The sequence below is a fragment of the Anthonomus grandis genome, chromosome 6 (assembly GCF_022605725.1).
Source record: "Anthonomus grandis grandis chromosome 6, icAntGran1.3, whole genome shotgun sequence".
NCBI lineage: Eukaryota > Metazoa > Arthropoda > Insecta > Coleoptera > Curculionidae > Anthonomus > Anthonomus grandis.
This window is the reverse complement of record NC_065551.1, coordinates 2,127,916-2,146,876: the sequence shown is the minus strand read 5'-3', so window position 1 is coordinate 2,146,876 and position 18,961 is coordinate 2,127,916. Positions and strand designations below refer to the sequence as shown.

General features: G+C 33.3%; 1 protein-coding gene across 3 annotated transcripts in view; it reads left to right on the top strand.

The window, feature by feature from the left end:
• The window catches only part of LOC126737176 (innexin inx2-like), a 54,896-nt gene that overhangs the window by 1,809 nt on the left and 34,126 nt on the right, over window positions 1-18,961 (top strand). For all 3 annotated transcript variants that reach the window (XM_050441945.1, XM_050441943.1, XM_050441944.1), the window contains exons 2-3: window positions 16,957-17,142; window positions 17,560-17,693. In XM_050441945.1, the coding sequence (XP_050297902.1) occupies window positions 16,957-17,142; window positions 17,560-17,693 (320 nt within the window). The remainder of the gene's footprint in view (window positions 1-16,956; window positions 17,143-17,559; window positions 17,694-18,961) is intronic.

Genomic DNA, 18,961 nt, shown 5'->3' with positions numbered 1-18,961 from the left:
GATATCTTAGCTCAAGGGGGACTTCTTTTAATAATGCAGGCAGTTCCTCTTAGAGAAAATGCTGATACAAATGTCTAATCATCGTTCTGACAAAAAAAATGGACCAATCAAGTTATCTCTTATCCAATAATTTCCACCATACATTAACTGAAAATTGTTGCTGGTGCTTCAATAATTCCATGTGTATTTTCCAATATGTCCATATGCGTTTTTCATCAAATAGTATTAAACAATTTTAACACTGCTTTTCCTGTTGTCAATATTAAGAAACGAAATAGAAAACCTTGGTATACTAAGGGTTTACGAGTATCTGAGAAAAATATGCGCTCCCTTTTTTACATTACGAAATATGCTATGAACAATGCAACATTTTAAAATTATTATAACAGATACCGCAAGATTTACAGAAACTCAATCAAAATGGCTAAGTGGACCTACTTTTAAAGGAGGATAAATAATTCCTCCAACAGAGCAAAAGAGTCTTGAAAGATTTTAAATGAGCTAAGGGGCAAAAATAATGTCTTGGTTATTCCAAGTACCTTAGATTCCAATGTCCTCAATTCCTTCTACTTTGATATTGATAGTAACCTTGCAGCCAATCTTTCACAAAAAATAGATCCCAGGAGCTATCTCAGCAATGTGGTAGTAGCCGAATCTTTCTTTTTTGCCCCCACAAGTGTGGAAGAGCTTATACAGTTAATGGTTAATATTAAGAATAAGAGTTCATCAGGTTGGGATGGTCTTTCTCTTAAAATATTTTCTGCTTTACCTCTTGTTGCTTTGCAAGTCTTGGCCGAGTCAATTAACTTTTCATTTATGTCTGGAGTTTTCCCAGAGTGCTTAAAAAGAGCAATGATTGTTCCTCTTTACAAGGGTGGCGATCGCGACTGTCCTTCTAACTTTATACCTATAGCGTTATTGCCTACTTTAGCCAAGATAGTGGAAAGGCTCGTTAAGGTGAGGATGGTTTCATTTTTAAATAGGTTTGGCCTATTGAGTCTTTAGCAGTTTGGCTTTCGTGAGTCTGTGAGCACAAATGATGCTATCTTTAGCTTTCTAGAGCACCTGTACTACCGACTGAATGTTGGTGAAGTTGCAGCAGCGGTATTCTGTGACTTGTCCAAGGCATTTAACTGCGTGAGTCGCAGAGTGCTGCTGATGAAACTGTAGCTCTATGGTTTCAGAGGAACTGCCCTTGAGTGGTTTCGTTCCTACTTATCAAATCGTGTCCAGGCTGTCAAATTTAATGGTGGTATCTCTAAGGAACTTAATATAAATGTGGGTGGTCCGCAAGGATCAGTACTTGGTCCTTTACTTTTTCTCATTTATGTGAACGATCTGCCACAACTGCAGGTAACCTGCAAATTTACATTGTTTGCCGATGATACCACCATCCTCTGGCACGACTCTGATGTTTCTCAAATGGAGGCCAATATACATGCAGATTTGTTAAAAATAAAATACTGGTGTGATGCAAATTTTTTGACATTTAATGTTTCCAAAACAAATATCCTTAATTTTAAATGTAATACAAATGATATATGTTTAAATAATGAAGCCATCACCATGCCACCGTTCAGTAAGTTTTTGGGTCTTTCCATAGACAAGTTCCTTAAATTTGAAGACCATATTGTGAATGTATGTAGAAAAGTCTCATCAGGCTGCTACGCCCTAAGGGTTATTGCCACCAGTCTTAATTTCTCCATCGCCAGATCTGTATACTTCGCGATTATCGAGTCGCACCTTCGATATGGAATTTGCTTTTGGGGTTCATGTTCAAATTCACTTTTTAGTTCAGTGTTTGTACTCCAGAAAAGGGCCATTAGATATCTATGTGGGGCCAAGACTCATGTCGCCCGCTTTTTGTAAGTCATAATATTTTAACCCTGTGTTGTATTTTTATTTTGGAAACAGTTTGCTTAGTTTTTAGAAAATATAAACAGGAACTCCACTTAGGAAGCCACTATAATACGCGACAAAATTATTTGTTGAGGCTACCCATTCCTCATTTTGAACTTGTCCGTAGCTCTATCATATATGGAGGTAGAAAGCTGTTTAATAAACTTCCACTAGAAATAAGACAACTTAAGACTGAAAAAAGCCTACGTACAAGGGCGAAAATATTTCTTGCTAGTAAAGCATACTATAGTTTAGGTGAATTTTTTAATGATTAGCATTTAAGTATTTTTCAAAGTTTTATATAATTTTATTTTATTTTAAATTAGTTTCTCGTTTTTATTCCTTTAATGTACCGTCTATTGGCTTTCAATACAACTTCTATGTTTATATTGACAATAAAGCATTTTTGAGTTTGAGAATTCATAATTGTGTATTTTGAGAAATTTGCTTCATCTGTGAATAGTATTCTTCCAATGCACTGAGCATTTTTTTTAAATGGTACGGATATATAAGAGTTCCCTTTTTACTATTCTAGAGACTGTCAATTGACTAGTATTTAGTGTTGTAGCCATCTTTTTTGTACTTGTTGTAGGATCCTCCTCAATTTGGTTTAACACTCTCCCTTCCGCTTCTATAGTTACAACTGTACGAGAACGTTCATTGTTAGCGGTCAATTTCTTAAAACTGCTATTTTCACTGAGTCGCTGATAGAGGCAAATAAACATTTGACTATGTGGAATACCAGGAATCGTTCTTTGTAAATACGCCTTGCTTCGTAGGCATTGCCGTTCGCAATACCATATACAAAATGCATATCACACATTTTTCTGTTACTGTAAATCATTTGAAATGAAAATTTTAAAAACTGTCAAGTATATAGAAAAGTACGGAGTTATCCGTATTTCCTCCCTGTTTTGTCTTATTTGTTCAGCAGCTTGCTGAATACGGTCCAATAACTCTTTCCTTGTATTTGAAACTTGTGCATAGACCAAATCTTTCATGTACCCCCATAAGTAAAAATCAAGGGGATTGTGATTGGGCGATCTAGGTGGCCAGGCGACAGGACCACCTCAACCAATCCATCTTGGAAAGTTGCACGTAACCCAGTTTCGGGCAGCAATTCCGAAATGCTGTGGAGCTCTATCCATTTGGAACCACATGTGTAGACAAATATTTAGTAGGACATCCTCCAAAAGTCCTTGCGGTTTTTCCATAAAAAACTGAAGGTAACTGTCCGCATTCAATCTTGCAGGAAGCAGAACAGACCAATCAACAAGTCATCGATTAAGCCCAAACGTTAACAGAAAATTCATGTTGAAAATTACAAGGAGGTACAGCTTTTGAATTTTCTGATTCCCACCTATGCAGGTTTCTCAGATTTGTAATACCACGCGTTGTAAATGTCGCTTCATGTGTCCACAGGACTGTTCTGCAGAAATGAAAATTAAGACGAGACTGTCTTAATATCCGGTTAGAATAAACTAGACGAGGATAGTGATCTTCCTCAAGCAAACCTTGTACCTTACGATAATGATACGGATGTAAGCCTTCAGGTTTTAAAATTCGCCACACAGTCATTCGCGGTACTCCGAGTTAACTAACTTAACTAAATTTACTTTATGTAATCAGTAATTTTTGATATTTGAGTAATATTTCTGCTACAAAAATAAATGTTGTTTACGTGAAAGCTTCAAGGTTACAAAAAAAGACCGCTCCAGGTACTTGGCGTGACTTCAAAAAATTACGGATTTCTGACATTTTTATTGTCATTTCAGGAGCGTTGAAAGGTCTACATTATTATTTTTAATAAAGTCATCTTCATTAAGTCCTTCCTCCTCTTCATTGCTTAGGACCATATTTGAAGTTATTTATTGACTCCATAATTTCACCCGTTAAAATTTCCCTTGTAACCGTATCATTATCGATTTCCGCATATTCGCTAGAATTGAAATTAGGAAATTTCTCCTTAACTTGTTCTTCTACCAAATTTTTCATGTCCACATCTGAATCAGGTTCCGATTCTTCTAAGCGATGCTTTTTCAACCATTGATTCAGTGGTATGTCATCTGACTCATATTCAAACTCCGTTCTTGAAAATAATAATAATAATAATAATAAACGTCTTTTATTAGCATATGCATGCAAATATACAAATACTATAAATGAAATACATTATAATGCACACACCCAGATTACAGTTGGCGTTTAGCCATAGGCCATTCTTCCACTTAACCAACTGCAAACCCCACGTGACCATGCAGTAAAAAAAAACAAAAATTATACACAATAAATATTATTTCGAATATAAATTTTTGAAAACAAAAACGTAACAAATTTATAGCATTATACAATACTGATCTCATTCAGTAAAACATATTTATAGGCAAGCTTAAATTTATGTAATGAACAGTATTTAGGATTAGGTGAAAGGGAATTATAAAGTTTAATACAGTTATATGAAAAGCTTTCTTGAAATAGTGAAGTTCTATGCTTAGGAATTGAAAATTAATTGAAGTCTCTTAAATTTAAGTTATGGACATTCGATCGTACCTCTAATTTTTTGTATAAATACTTAGGTTTCTTACAGTCTAGAAGTTTTCTAAAGAAAATCACAGAATACAATTTGTATATATTATTGCACCTTAACCATCCCATACTCTTGATGCTGTTATTTTCTTAAGTTAAATATAAATCTACAGCATGTGTTTTTAACATGAATTCTTTGTTTAGTAACAACATCTAAAAATGGATACTGCACAATTAAACAATAATTATATATAGACATAACAAGACTACTGCACAACTTTTTTCTTATTTCAAAATTTAAAATGTACCTATTGGCATACAAAGTCTTCATTTAACAAGCTGTGAACATGTTTATTAAATTTTAACTTTATATCCACCTATAGTCCTAAATTTTTTAGCATGATCAGAAAAAGTCAGAGTTTCATTATCTATAATCATCTTAAGTTTATTTGTGAGTATATTACGTTATTTTTCAGAACAAAAAAGGAGCACCTCAGTTTTTTAGGACTGATTTTTAAATTAAGTTACTTAAAATTTTTCAAAATTGCCTTTAAATCATTATTTTATCAAAACTGATGCCTCTTCTGGGTTAGAGGGCTTAAATTTGAACAAAACTTGAGTATCATCAGCATATGCTTATAAATGAGAGTTTTGAACTACTGAAAAAATATCTGAGGTATATAAAACAAAAAGCAGCTGCTGACACAACTGCCCTCGAGCGAGAGAAGTAGTAGTAGTAGTAAGGGTGGGGGAGCTAGAGCTCGGCAAGTAGGCCTGAACAATCCCTTTTCGCCAACCCCAGAATGATCCATCCCTACGTCTCCACTCCCAATACGCGGACTTCACTGAGTCGGCCCGTCCTTTTAATAAGGCTTGCACGTTGTCCCAGTCCAGATCTTTAAGATCTTCCCGTTGGAGTGTCGTTGCTCCGAAAATGTTCCTCCTCAGGCGACTCCACCTATCACAGATACCTATTATGTGGTATGAAGTTTCCTCCCCTGTACCGCAATTCGGACAGAGTGGGCTTTCTCTTATACCAAGAAGGTGTAGATGCCTGTTCAGACTGTTATGCTCTGTCAGGATTCCCACCAAGTCTTTGATACTTTGTCGGCTCTTTGTTAGCAGTCGCCTTACTTTAGAGCCGTCATGGTCTGGTATCATTTCCTTGGCCTGTCTACATTCTTCTGTCCTTCTCCAATTCTTCCTTGTTTTTTTCCCAGGCCCAATGATTAAGTGCCTGGGAGATTTGTTTTTTGCTAAGACCGAGACAAGGTTCGAGGCCTACGAAGGGGTTAACGGAACCTTGTCTTGCCAGTTCGTCGGCCCGCTCATTGCCCTCGACACCTTGGCGTCCTGGGACCCACCTCAGTCTCACTTCCCTGTGTACTGCAAGCCTTTCCAATGCGTCTCTGCATTCCTGGACTAGCGCTGAGCTGGCCCTGGGTATCTGATTCGCCTTGAGGGCAGCTTGACTATCGGAGTAGATGCAAATCCCCGTTACCTTCCAATGCCTGTCGTTTGTTTGCTACTTCGAGTATAGCAAACACCTCCGCTTTAAAAACTGTGGTGTGTTTTCCTAGTGTGAAGGATTCCCTTATGTTCGTTCCTATCTTGTACACTCCAGCTCCGGCTGAATTGGTGCTTTTCATCCATGATTCATTTGTGTACCAGATCTGGAAACCACTTGGCTCTCTAATTTGGTTCGCCGACCATTCTTCTCCTGTCGGGATTTTGACTTGAAACCCCTTCTTTAACCTTAGTTTGTCACTTTCTGTAGTGCATCTGGATGTCAGAATTGGTATCTTCTTACACATCCTGAGAGCAAATGTCATATGGCTTTGTCCTAAGTGAAGATTGCGCCACCCTCCGCTATCCTTCATCCTCTTATGCGCCGCCTTGGCCTTCCGCTCAATCCAGACTGGGAGGTTCGGTAGCCCACGAAGAATATTTAGTGGTGCCGCAGGTGTTGTTCTCATAGCTCCAATTCCCAATCAGACCAGTCTTTGCAGTCTGGTCAGCTTTTGGGCGTTGGTGACCTTCGTGAGTAATACCAATATTGCTGCCAACTTTTCATCAAGAAGTTTTACAATATTATCTGTAATATTAAGCAATGCAGAAGTTGTGCTGTGTCGCTTTAAGAACCCTGATTGATGAATAGGAATTATGCCATTCTGGTTGAGATATTCAGATATTTTAACTGACTGGACGCAAATCGCTTATATTTACAGGATTTTTAAATTTAGGAATTGGAGAGATAATGGAATTTTTCCAGTGTTCTGGAAAATATCTGGTTTCTTAGCAAATATTAATTACATTAATGACATGATTTATAATGGTTGGCAAACATAATTTTAACATAAAGAGTGTCAAATTATCGTTTCCGGCTGCTTTAGAGTGAATGCCTTGAATACGCCTATAAATATCTGCTTGATCTACTAATTTAAAAGAAAATGATAAATTATTATTAAACTTGATGTTAATAAAAAATCATATGTTTTCATCACAGTTGTTTGTTTTTTGAAAAACACTGCAGAAATAATCATTTATGGCATTTACATCAGAAAAACTTCAAGAAATCCCCCATGCTTAAACAACAAACTTTTCCATGCCATATGAACATTTATGGCATCTAAAGGGTCTATAGAGTCATTTTTGTTTGTGTCCATTGCATTTTCATAGGAACAATTTTTTTGTAATTACAATTTAAAGTGTTTGGCGCTGTGAATTCCACACAAAAAGTTCATTAAAAAAATATAACAGGTTCCCTATATGCGGAATCCTTATAACCAGTGAGACAAAAAAATGTTCGCTTTAACCGAAAGTTTGCTATAAAAGGGTTCGTAATAGGCGGACTTGACTGTATACTGGTTGATCTGGATAACAGAAATACTTTTCAAACTCCATTGCCTTTGAAGCAAAACTAATGAAATTTAGTATGCACATACAGTATCGGACAAAAATTAAGCGACGCTATAATATTCCTAAAAAACTTTGTGACTGTACCTCGTATAATTAGGAACAATTTTGTAGTATCAGTACATACCTTTGTTAATCGTATTTAAACATTCTTTGCCTCTTGTGATGAATAGTAAGGGATTAGTAAATTGTTGTATGTTTTTATGTATTTTTTCAGGGACAAAAATAAAGCGACTTGATCGATATTGTTCATACAATTATATGGCCACTTATGCTTAGTATAAGTTTAGTTTAAGATAATAATTGTCACAGCTTATTCAGCATTTAGAAGTATATATATAGAGGATGTGAAAGAGGAGTAGTTAGTCATCTTAGCGCAGTCATAAAGTAAGCTTTGCAACATTGTAATATAAATTGTATTCTTGTGTTTAATAAATTAATTTTTTAAAAACACGAGTTGCGATTTATTAAATAAAATTGGCGCAGTCGGTAGGATCCTTTCGGAGGATCTCTGTGAACATCGTCGAGTACAGATACGAGTAGTCGCGAGTTACGTAACGCGAATTACGTAAATACGTGAGTGAGTGAGTGATCCCTTAGCTATAAGCGTGGATACAGTGCTTAGTGTCTGGAAAGTGCGGATTACCAGTAGTTCACTCTTCTGTTTTAACAGTTTAGAAAGGATCAAGAATTTAGTTGCTGAGCAAACTGAGACGAGCTGAGTGATTCCTGGCCAACAACCCTCGAAAAGTGGTACGCCATTGCGAGTAGCCAGTAGGAAGAATTGGCATAGCTAGCTTCCAAGACAGGTGGTGCCTTCACTACAGTATAGCTGTTGTTGCAGAGACATCATTTGATACAGGTCAGAAACTAGAAACTTTTTATTGTACTGTATAGAATTGTTTCTGTTAGTTGGAAAACCTGTTAATTAAGGAAATATTTTGAAATTTTTATAATTGAAAATTTGAAATTTTATTTCTTATTATTATTATTTTTCTTTTTGAAGTTTAGTATGAACTCTAATGAAAAAATTTAACAATAGAGTTAGTGACATAACTTATCCTAGAGTAAAGAGTTTAGAGGTTACTTCAAACAGTAATTCTTCTTTAGATTCTAGCTTAAACGAGCTTTATTCCGAAATAGCGAATAATACTTTATCATCCCTTAATTTAGATAGTAATAGTTTAGGTATAAATTTAAACTTAGTAGACAATAGTAATTTAGTAAACAATAATAAAATGGCTGATGCATTAAAATCAACCGTTGCACTTCTCAAATGCTTTGATGGTCAACCATCCAGATTAGAAACATTTTTAAACCAGATTGATACCTTTTATGCAAGATACTTTAATGCAGACCCATCACAACAAGAATATGTAATTTTAGCAATTAAATCAAAAATTATAGGAGAGGCTGAAGACTTTTTGTTAACAAGATCTGACTTAAACTCTTGGGCAGAAATAAAAATTGCATTACAACAAAAATTTAACGATCCAATTACTAGGGCTAATTTACAGCAACAATTAATTTTCTTAAGCAGAAAAAATGAATCTATTAATGATTATATTCAACGCTTAAAGTCATTAGTTAATAAGATTAATAATAAGATTTGTTCCGAAATTAATAATATCGAAGCCAAAACAATTCTCATCAATCAAAATGAACTAACAGCTACACAAAATCTTTTAGCGAACGTCCCTAATGAACTTAGAACATTACTAATTGTGCAAAATCCACAAACCTTAGATCAAGCTATCGATATTATCACAAACTACGATATTTTAACAAGCCAAAACCAATTCAAAAATAACTACCTTCATAATCAAAATATTGCAAGACAAACTTCACACAAACCACCAAATCAACCACAAATAAATCAACAAAGACAAATTAACAATAATCAATTGAGACCACAAAATCAATTTAATCACCATAAACAGAATCAATTTAATCAATATAAACAAAATCAATTTAATCAACAAAGACAAAATCAATCAAATCAATTTAGACAAAATGAACCAAATACATCTAGACCATATAACCAACCAATGTCCGGAATACAATACACTAATACAAAACCTCAATATCCTCAACCCATGTCTGGAGTAAGTGTACAACCTAGAAGAGAAATGCCTCATTATACACAACCTAAACATGAGTTGACTCACTTAGAAAATTCAAATGAAGTCCCATATTTTGATAGCTATAACGAAAACGTCCCCTATTCTGATAACTATGATGAACCCTATTACGACGAACATAATTTTCCAAATTACAATCCTCAAGACAATTCTGAAGATTCACTAGTAGAACTAGAAAATTTTCATTTAGAAGCCTCAGAGAAAACAAACCCTGTTTAAGTTTAAATAGTTTCCAAGTTAATCAACTACCCTTCATACACATTCCTGTTTTAAATATTCGATTACTTATAGATACAGGTTCACACGTATCACTTCTTAGACCCTCATTGGCAGAAACTTATTTTCCTGAGTTAATTCAACCATATATTAGTACCCTACAAACTTGTACTGGTTCACAAAAAGCCACAAGTAGAGCTTTTATTCCCTTGTTCCTAAATTTTGGCATAACAAAATCAATAGAGTTTATTTTATTTTCATTTCATGAATATTTTGATGGTATTTTAGGAATTAAAGATTTATGCAAACTTGGCTTAAACATTGATTTAGAAAATCAAAATTTGGTAAATCAATATTTAACAATTCCTTTCCACTATAGAGAAAATTTTGAAGAATTTGTAATCGAAATACCCCCAGAAACTGTTCAAAAATGTATAATAAAAACCGATCTACCCAACGATACAACTTGGTTAGTCCCCTATTTTCATGATGAAGAAATAACAATTCATCCTACATTAGTAACGATCAAAAATAATTCCTATATAATAGATATTCTTAATCATTCTAAAAGATCAATTGCATTAGAAGGTCATGTATCCAATGGATTACCCTTGGAACCAATTGAACTTAATAATTACGAAATATTAGATAAAATCCCTTCTTGCGACACCCTTAAAACAAATCATTTTAGTAAAAATATTTCTTGTAACGATTTAAACTTAGAATCCCTGATTAGACACGAACATTTAAATAAAGAGGAACGCAGAGAACTTTTTAAGCTAATAAGAAAGTTCGAAAAAGTCTTACACAAACCCGGAGATAAATTAACGTTTTCAAATCAAGTAAAACATAAAATAAACACTACCGATGAAATCCCAGTCTACACTAAAAGCTATAGATATCCGCATATCCTTAAACAAGAAATCGACAACCAAATTGAACAGATGCTAGATGATGAAATCATTAGACCTTCAAATTCCCCATGGAGTTCACCTGTATGGATAGTCCCGAAGAAAGCCGATGTGACAGGAAAAAAGAAATGGAGAATCGTCATTGATTATAGGAAATTGAATGAAAAAACCATAGGCGATAGATACCCAATTCCTAACATCACGGACATATTGGATAAACTAGGCCGATGTAACTACTTCACAACCATAGACCTTGCTAGCGGATTTCACCAGATAGAAATGGATCCAGAAAGCATACCAAAGACAGCATTTAATGTAGAACATGGTCATTACGAGTACGTACGCATGCCATTTGGACTCAAGAATGCACCTGCGACATTTCAGAGAGCAATGGATAATGTGTTACGAGGTTTACTAGGCAAAATATGTTTAGTCTACATGGACGACATCATTATATTTTCAACCAGCCTACAAGAACATCTTAATAACCTTAAATTAGTCTTCGAGCGACTTGTGTCTTTTAACATGAAAATACAATTAGACAAATGTGAATTTCTGGAAAAAGACGTAGAATTCCTAGGACATATCATAACAGCTGATGGAGTTAAACCAAACCCACGGAAAATTGAAGCAATTAAAAATTTTAAAATTCCAGATACCCCTAAAGAAATCAAATCCTTTTTAGGCCTCGTCGGATATTACAGAAAATTCATCAAAGACTTCGCAAAGATCACGAAACCTCTTACCAATTGTCTTAAGAAAAACGTTAAAATTATTCACGATAAAGCCTTTCGTACAGCATTTAATCTCTGTAAAAACATTTTAACTAACGACCCGATTCTACAATACCCTGATTTTCATAAACCCTTTGTACTGACAACAGACGCATCAGAATACGCGATTGGAGCTATATTATCTCAAGGACCCATCGGATCTGATTTACCCATTTCATATGCTAGTCGTACATTAAATTCCACTGAATGTAATTACTCTACAATTGAAAAGGAACTTTTGGCAATAGTTTGGGCTACAAAATATTTTCGTCCCTACCTTTTTGGCCGAAAATTTACAATTATAACGGATCATAAACCACTTCAATGGTTATTTTCAATCAAAGAGCCTAATTCAAAATTAGTAAGATGGCGACTCAAACTTCAAGAGTATGAATATACAATTCAATATAAAAAAGGTATTCATAATAGCAACGCCGATGCACTATCACGACCACCAAGAGAAATACACCCCATGGAAATCAAGAAACCTCCTTCTACTCACATGTCAGCAACATGCGATGACAATGAGGCAGATGACCAATATTTATGGCACGAAAGAATCAAGCATTTCTTTGATAACTTTCAAGATCAACCGAATCTTTTTGAAAAACCACAGAAAAAGAAAGAAACAAAAAAGATTAATATTATTTCTCAAATAATAATACCTCCACCGAGTTTGAAGAAAATCAAGGAACCCGAACAAAATAAATCAGAATCACCAAAACCTTCGACAAGCCATGAAAACGACATCATTTTATTAGAAATTCCAGAAAAAGACGGATCGGAAACAGACACAGCTAGTCTATCCATAGAAAAATTACCCCCAGAACCTCAAGAGATCGTAAATAACAAAAAAGATAACTCCGAAACAGAAACAGTACACACATCAAAGGAAGACCCTATATTAGGTGCCCCGTATGTCAATAAATCTTTAAACATATTCAAAAATCAGATAATATTTAAATGGACAACAAAAGAAAAACCCTATGTGACCAAAACTACCCTATTCGAAACAAAGAAAAGACTAATCTATTTTATAAATAAAGACCCCTTAACTTTTGATATACAATCACTCTTTAAGGATTATCTACCACCAGATACATATTGCCTATATTTCAAAAATAAGGAATTAGAACCCCTAATTTTAAGAATTTTTCAAGAAACATTTAAAAATAACGCATACAAACTTGTTATTTCAAACACACTCCTTGAAGACGTTTTAAACGTAGATGAAAGAAAAGAAATTATAGAAAGATATCATACCACGAAAACATCGCACAGAGGAATGACGGAAAACATAAAAAATATTAAACAACGTTATTACTGGCCGAGCCTGGAAAGAGACGTTATAGACTATGTAAATACTTGTGAAACATGTCAAAAAACAAAGTATGATCGACACCCATACAAAGTTGTATATAAACCGACCCCAACTGGATCGAGACCCCTTGAACATATATATATGGACATATATTCAATTTCAGGTCAAAAGTATTTAACCTTAATAGACAATTTCTCAAAATTTGCTACTGCCTACCCTGTACATGAAACCTCAATAGAAATCTGTCAGAATTTGATTAAATTCTTTTCTCATCATGGTACACCTTCCAAGATTACCACCGACAATGCTAAATCCTTTAAAAGTAATTTAGTACAAGACCTCTGTAAAACCTACCAAATAGAATTACATTTTATAACCCCATACAACCCAAATTCAAATTCCCCAATAGAAAGATTTCATTCAACTCTTCAAGAAAGCCTTATTGCCCTTAGAAACGATCATCGTAGTAAAACTATTCAAGAATTAATAGACATAGCTATTTTAAACTATAATAACAGTATTCATTCATCACATGAATATACCCCATTTCAAATTTTAAAAGGCAATCTAAATTACCAATTAAATTTTGAAAAAAATTTAAACCAAATGCAAACTGATTATGTTTTTGAACTAGCACAAATATTTAAAGAACTCAATGAAAACATAACATCAAAATTAAACGCAAAAAAGGCAAATATTTTAGCAAAACTAAATAAAGGACGAGAAAATGACCCCGAAATACCTGAAGCTACTACACAACTTATAAGTACACCGCGAAAACTAGCCTCAAAACTAGAACCTAAATATAAGAAAACTAAGTTTAGAAATCAGCGACATCCCAAGAATATTAAAAGACGATCATAATTTTCAGGAACAAAAACCATGAAGCTAATCATTCTTCTACTTCCGCTAATAGTCAATGCCCAGTATAAGATTGAAGAATTAACGAATCCTTTGCTACCAGTGTACCAAGGAATTAGTTATATCATAACAAATTACCATCATGTATATTATCATGTTAATTTAACCAACATAAAAGACTGTCTAAACATTACAAAAACAACCCTTTTACAAACTAATATCACCCTCGGAAAAACTAATGTTACCCCTTACTTTCCCTTATACAAGCTATTGATAACAAGAATTCATAATCTGTTTGAACAAGTAAAATCAATAGAATCTTTTATTGAACATTATTCTACCCCTCAAAATAGAGTCAAAAGAGGATTATTTAATTTCATAGGTAAAACTCAAAAGTTTTTATTTGGCACTTTAGATGATAGCGACCAAGAACGTTATGATACGTATATAAAAACATTGCAAGATAACCAAAATACCTTGCATCATGACCTTTCCCTAACCCAGACAATCGTTAAAAACTTGACGAGAGACATAGACACCCAACTAAGCAATATTAAAAATAACCAAGAAGTATTATTGACCCAGGTCACTGACTTGAAACAAATGACCCAGTCTATAACCATAACTTCTTATTTTATTTTGCTACTTGACAATTTAGAAAACAACCTTCGTGTGCTACATGAAATCTATACGAACGTGCAAACCGCAATTAATTTCGCTGAGATAAATATAATGCATCACAGCATTTTTAAATATCAAGAGCTTAAAACGATTATCTTGAACATTGACCCTAAAAACCGGATACCTTTTGACAATATAATCAAATACTATGAAATTGCACATGCAGACGTAACAATTAAAGACAATTTAATTATATTTTACGTAGCCATTCCACTAATATCGGAAAAACCTTACATGCTTTATCATATATACCCAATTCCTGTAAATAATCAATTAATCAATATTAATAACCCCTATTTGTTAAAATCTAATAATAATTTCTATAATTTAAGAAAAACCTGCTTTAAAATAGAAGGCATGTTTTTATGCTCTAATAATTTGCTTAACCAAAACGAACCTTGCATTGTTCAAACTATTAACCTAACCAATCATTGCCCTATGATACCTATTAAGTACAAAGAGACGTCTGCTACACAGTTAAATGATAATTCAATCATAGTAATTCCGAGTTCTGAGAAGAACATCTATTTTGAATGTCCCAGTCAATACAGTATCGAAACTATAAGTAAACCAACCCTACTTATACCCTCAGACTGTAAAGTAAAAATAGATGATAAAATTTTTGACTCACAAAGACCAGAGACAATTAATCTAAGACTAAAACTTCCTTCAATTAATATCGATGAGCGATTAGTTCAAAATATCGAACCTTTAGACTTAAAAGAAATAAATCTTGAAAATATTAAAGAAGATTTGGACAACGCTCAAAAATTGGTAGTTCATCCTTTACAGCACTTCGATAGTATAAATTCCGGATTATCGATTACTTTGTTAATTATCATTGTTATCATCCTTGCATTAGTAATAAGTATGTATTTCTATAAAAAATATAAAACAGAAACTGTAAAAGTGGACATAGAGTTGAAACCCCTCGAAAATCCCCAATTTTCTCAGACCTAAGGAAGGGAGGAATTATATGGCCACTTATGCTTAGTATAAGTTTAGTTTAAGATAATAATTGTCACAGCTTATTCAGCATTTAGAAGTATATATATAGAGGATGTGAAAGAGGAGTAGTTAGTCATCTTAGCGCAGTCATAAAGTAAGCTTTGCAACATTGTAATATAAATTGTATTCTTGTGTTTAATAAATTAATTTTTTAAAAACACGAGTTGCGATTTATTAAATAAAATTATACCATTAGTAGATAAACATCGGTTTTGATCGGTATCAAATCTATATTTTGTTTAAAAATGCCTCGTCGTAAAAGTTTTTCTATTGATCTTAAAGAAAGAATTATTGCATCGTATAAGATGGGAACACCACAATACGTAATAAAACAAGCACTAAGGGTTTCAAAATCTGTTGTGTCGAGGACCATTCAGAACTATCGAATTAGAGGAAAAGTAGTTAACCGAAAACAGACGGGTAGACCGAGAAAAACTTCAAAGAAACTGGATAGAAAAATTAAAAGGATCTTCCAGGCAAATCCTTTTCTGTCAGCCAAGCAAATTCTGGCTGAAGCTGGGGGCTCTAATGATTCCTCTCGAACGATACAGCGCAGACTAGTTAAAGCAGGCTTAAAAGCATGCAAACCTGCCAAAAACCGCTTCTTAGTAAGAAGAATATTAAAGCACGTCTTCTGTTTGCAGAACAACATGCTCACTGGACACCAGAGCAATGGAAAAAAGTACTTTTTAGTGATGAGTCAAAGTTTAATTTGTATAAAAGTGATGGTGTTCAATATGTTCGTCGTATTGCAGGTTAAAGACTTGACCCAAAGTATGTCCAAGGTACTGTAAAACATGGAGGTGGCAATGTGTTAGTGCGGGGTTGTTTCTCTGGCTATGAAATGGGACCAATTTACCAAATTGAGGGCATTATGGATAGGTTTAAGTATAAATATATCCTTGAAAATGTCATGTTACCTTATGCGGAATGGAATATGCCACTACGTTTTATTTTCCAACACGACAATGATCCAAAACATACAGCAAAATGTATAAAAGAATAATTTAATTAAAATAAAATAGCCATTCTTAAATGGCCAGCCCAATCGCCTGATCTTAACCCGATCGAAAACCTGTGGGAAATTGTGGATAGGCAACTTAGAAGTAAAACCTATAAAAACAAAGACTACATTTTTGAAGAAGTTAAAAATATATGGAAAAATATTGATCAAGATATAATTGATAATTTAATTTCTTCCATGCCTCAAAGGTGCCGCCAGGTAATCGCAAATAAAGGCTTGTGGACTAAATATTAAGGGCGCAATCTGATAATGTATTTCTTTTATTTTTATTGTAAGCGTCGCTTAATTTTTGTCGTATAGAAATATTTAACTTTTCTTTTTCTTTATATGATCCTGTTTATAGGGAAGAATTTTGGTATGTTATGTAATAAATATATGTTTATTAATGAGTGTATTTGTTTTATTGAGTTTTAATTCTTCTTGCGTTTTTGCTTTTTTAATAAAAGAAAAAACTGTATCGTCGCTCTATTTTTGTCCGATACTGTAGGTATGTTACTGTAATTTAACGCGTGTAATTTAACTGTGTTACTGTAATTTAACGCGAAATTGCCTTAGTTTTCTAATTTTAAATAATACCCGGTACATTTCCACATGTTTGGATAGATAATAATATTCTTAAAAAAATCATATTTTATATTTCCACTTTATTTTTTTATCATTATTTTCTTTTTAATTTCAGGTCAAACCTTAGCCGCTTATAAGCTTGCGGGTTTAGGTAATCCTGTAGGAACAGAAATTTATACTCTTTTTTACTATCAGTGGGTTTGCCTGTTGTTCTGTATTCAGGCCCTAATGTTTTATATTCCAAGATATTTATGGAAATCTTGGGAAGGGAATAGATTGGAAATAATTGTTAAGGATTTAAGTAAGTTTACTGTTTTTTTAACCTTTTAACGACATGAATATTCTGAAAATGTTAAAGTCAAAACTCTATTTACTGTTTGTAGAATTGTTAGTTAAATTATCTTGTGTTTATACATGAACATTTTTATTAGGCACCTACCAATTGCCATATAATATAAAAGGATGCGTCATAAAATATTTAATGATGTTTGGAATAAAACTTGTTACATTCCTGTTTTACTCATACTGGACATAAAAGTTTTGCGATAAACAATTTTAACTAATGAAAGTAACTGCGAGATTCTAAAGTATTATTCAAAAGAGTTCCTACTGCTTCAGTTTTGTCATGTTTTATTAGGCAGATTGTTTTAATGAAAAAATTATTTTATTTGCTTTAATTTAACGAAAAATAAATTACCAATTTTTTTTTTTGTTAAAGGAGGTCCTCTGTCACCAGACAAATGGTCTGCAGATTATAAAGATAAAATTACCAATTTCATGTTTTGTACAAGGGATCATAATGCATATGCTCTTTCCTATGCTTTTTGTGAACTGCTGAGTCTAGGCAATTTGGTAAGTATCATTTACTGCTGTAATCAATACAATACAATATATTACGAAATTTTTTACAAATACATAATCCAATTTATTAACACCACGTAAAAGTTATAATATAATTTATAGAACTAATTTTAGATATTTTAATAATAATTAATATTAAATTGGGAGACCCCTAAGCAAAACTCTTTATTTTTACTCTCGACACGTGTTCCGCTAACGATGTTAGCATCTTCGGGAAAAGATTAAAACTAAACTAAAACGTAGGTAGCGGGATTAGGGACAACAAATCAAATCTCAAGTTTTTAATTGGCCGACGTTTCAACGATATATATTTTTCGTCTTTATCAAGGCTAAAAAGAGATAAGATTCCTTTGTTGGTTTCATTAAAAATAAGTTCCCTTCGTTCTTTTTCCTTTTCTTTAATAAATACATAGAGTTAGCAAAGATACAAAAAAAAACACACAACGAAACAAAAAAAAAGAGAAAAAATATAAATAATAATAAATTATCCCACAACTCATACCCTTTGTACCGGGTGATCAGTTAAGGGTAGCGAGCGGCCATATCTCATAAGCTATTGGTCGTATAGATTTGAGAAAAAAAAAATGATAAAAGTCGCCAAGAGAAATTTCTGGAAATTATTTTCGAATTTGTCAAACGTCCGCTAGAGGGCGTAACAGCCAACACCAAGTAGAAAAATGGGATTTTTATAGAATTTTGTCTAATGAAAGTATATCGGTAATATCATTCTCATATTCACTGACCATTTCCCTACATTTTTTGTCTAAAACGTTTTATTCTATCTATCAAAATAAAGCGGTGGGGCAAGTTCAATTGTTTTTTTAAATAAACCAAGATTTCTCCCGTTTCTTTGGCCGATTTTAGCAGACTTAGGCTCATATAAAAGAGCATCATTTGCACTACAAAATGCTTATTTGGTTTTGAATTTTTGACTTTTGCTGTCACCGCTAGATGGCGATAACTCAAATGGTAGCACATTTTTAGTTTTTTTCAAAAAAAAAAATAAATGTAATGGTATATTAATTTTTATATATTTTAAAATAGGATACTTTTCTCTATAATTTAGTGAAAATAATTTATTGTCTACCTTTTTTTAAACCGTTGATATTGATCGAAATATAATTTTAATACATTAAAAAATGGCACGCCACTGTTTTTTATCAAAACAAAAATCAGTTTTGTAATCTCTTATAGGTTACTAAGAAAAAGAACCTCTTGAGTTTTTTTTCGTTAGACAAACGGTTTTGGATTAAAAAAAT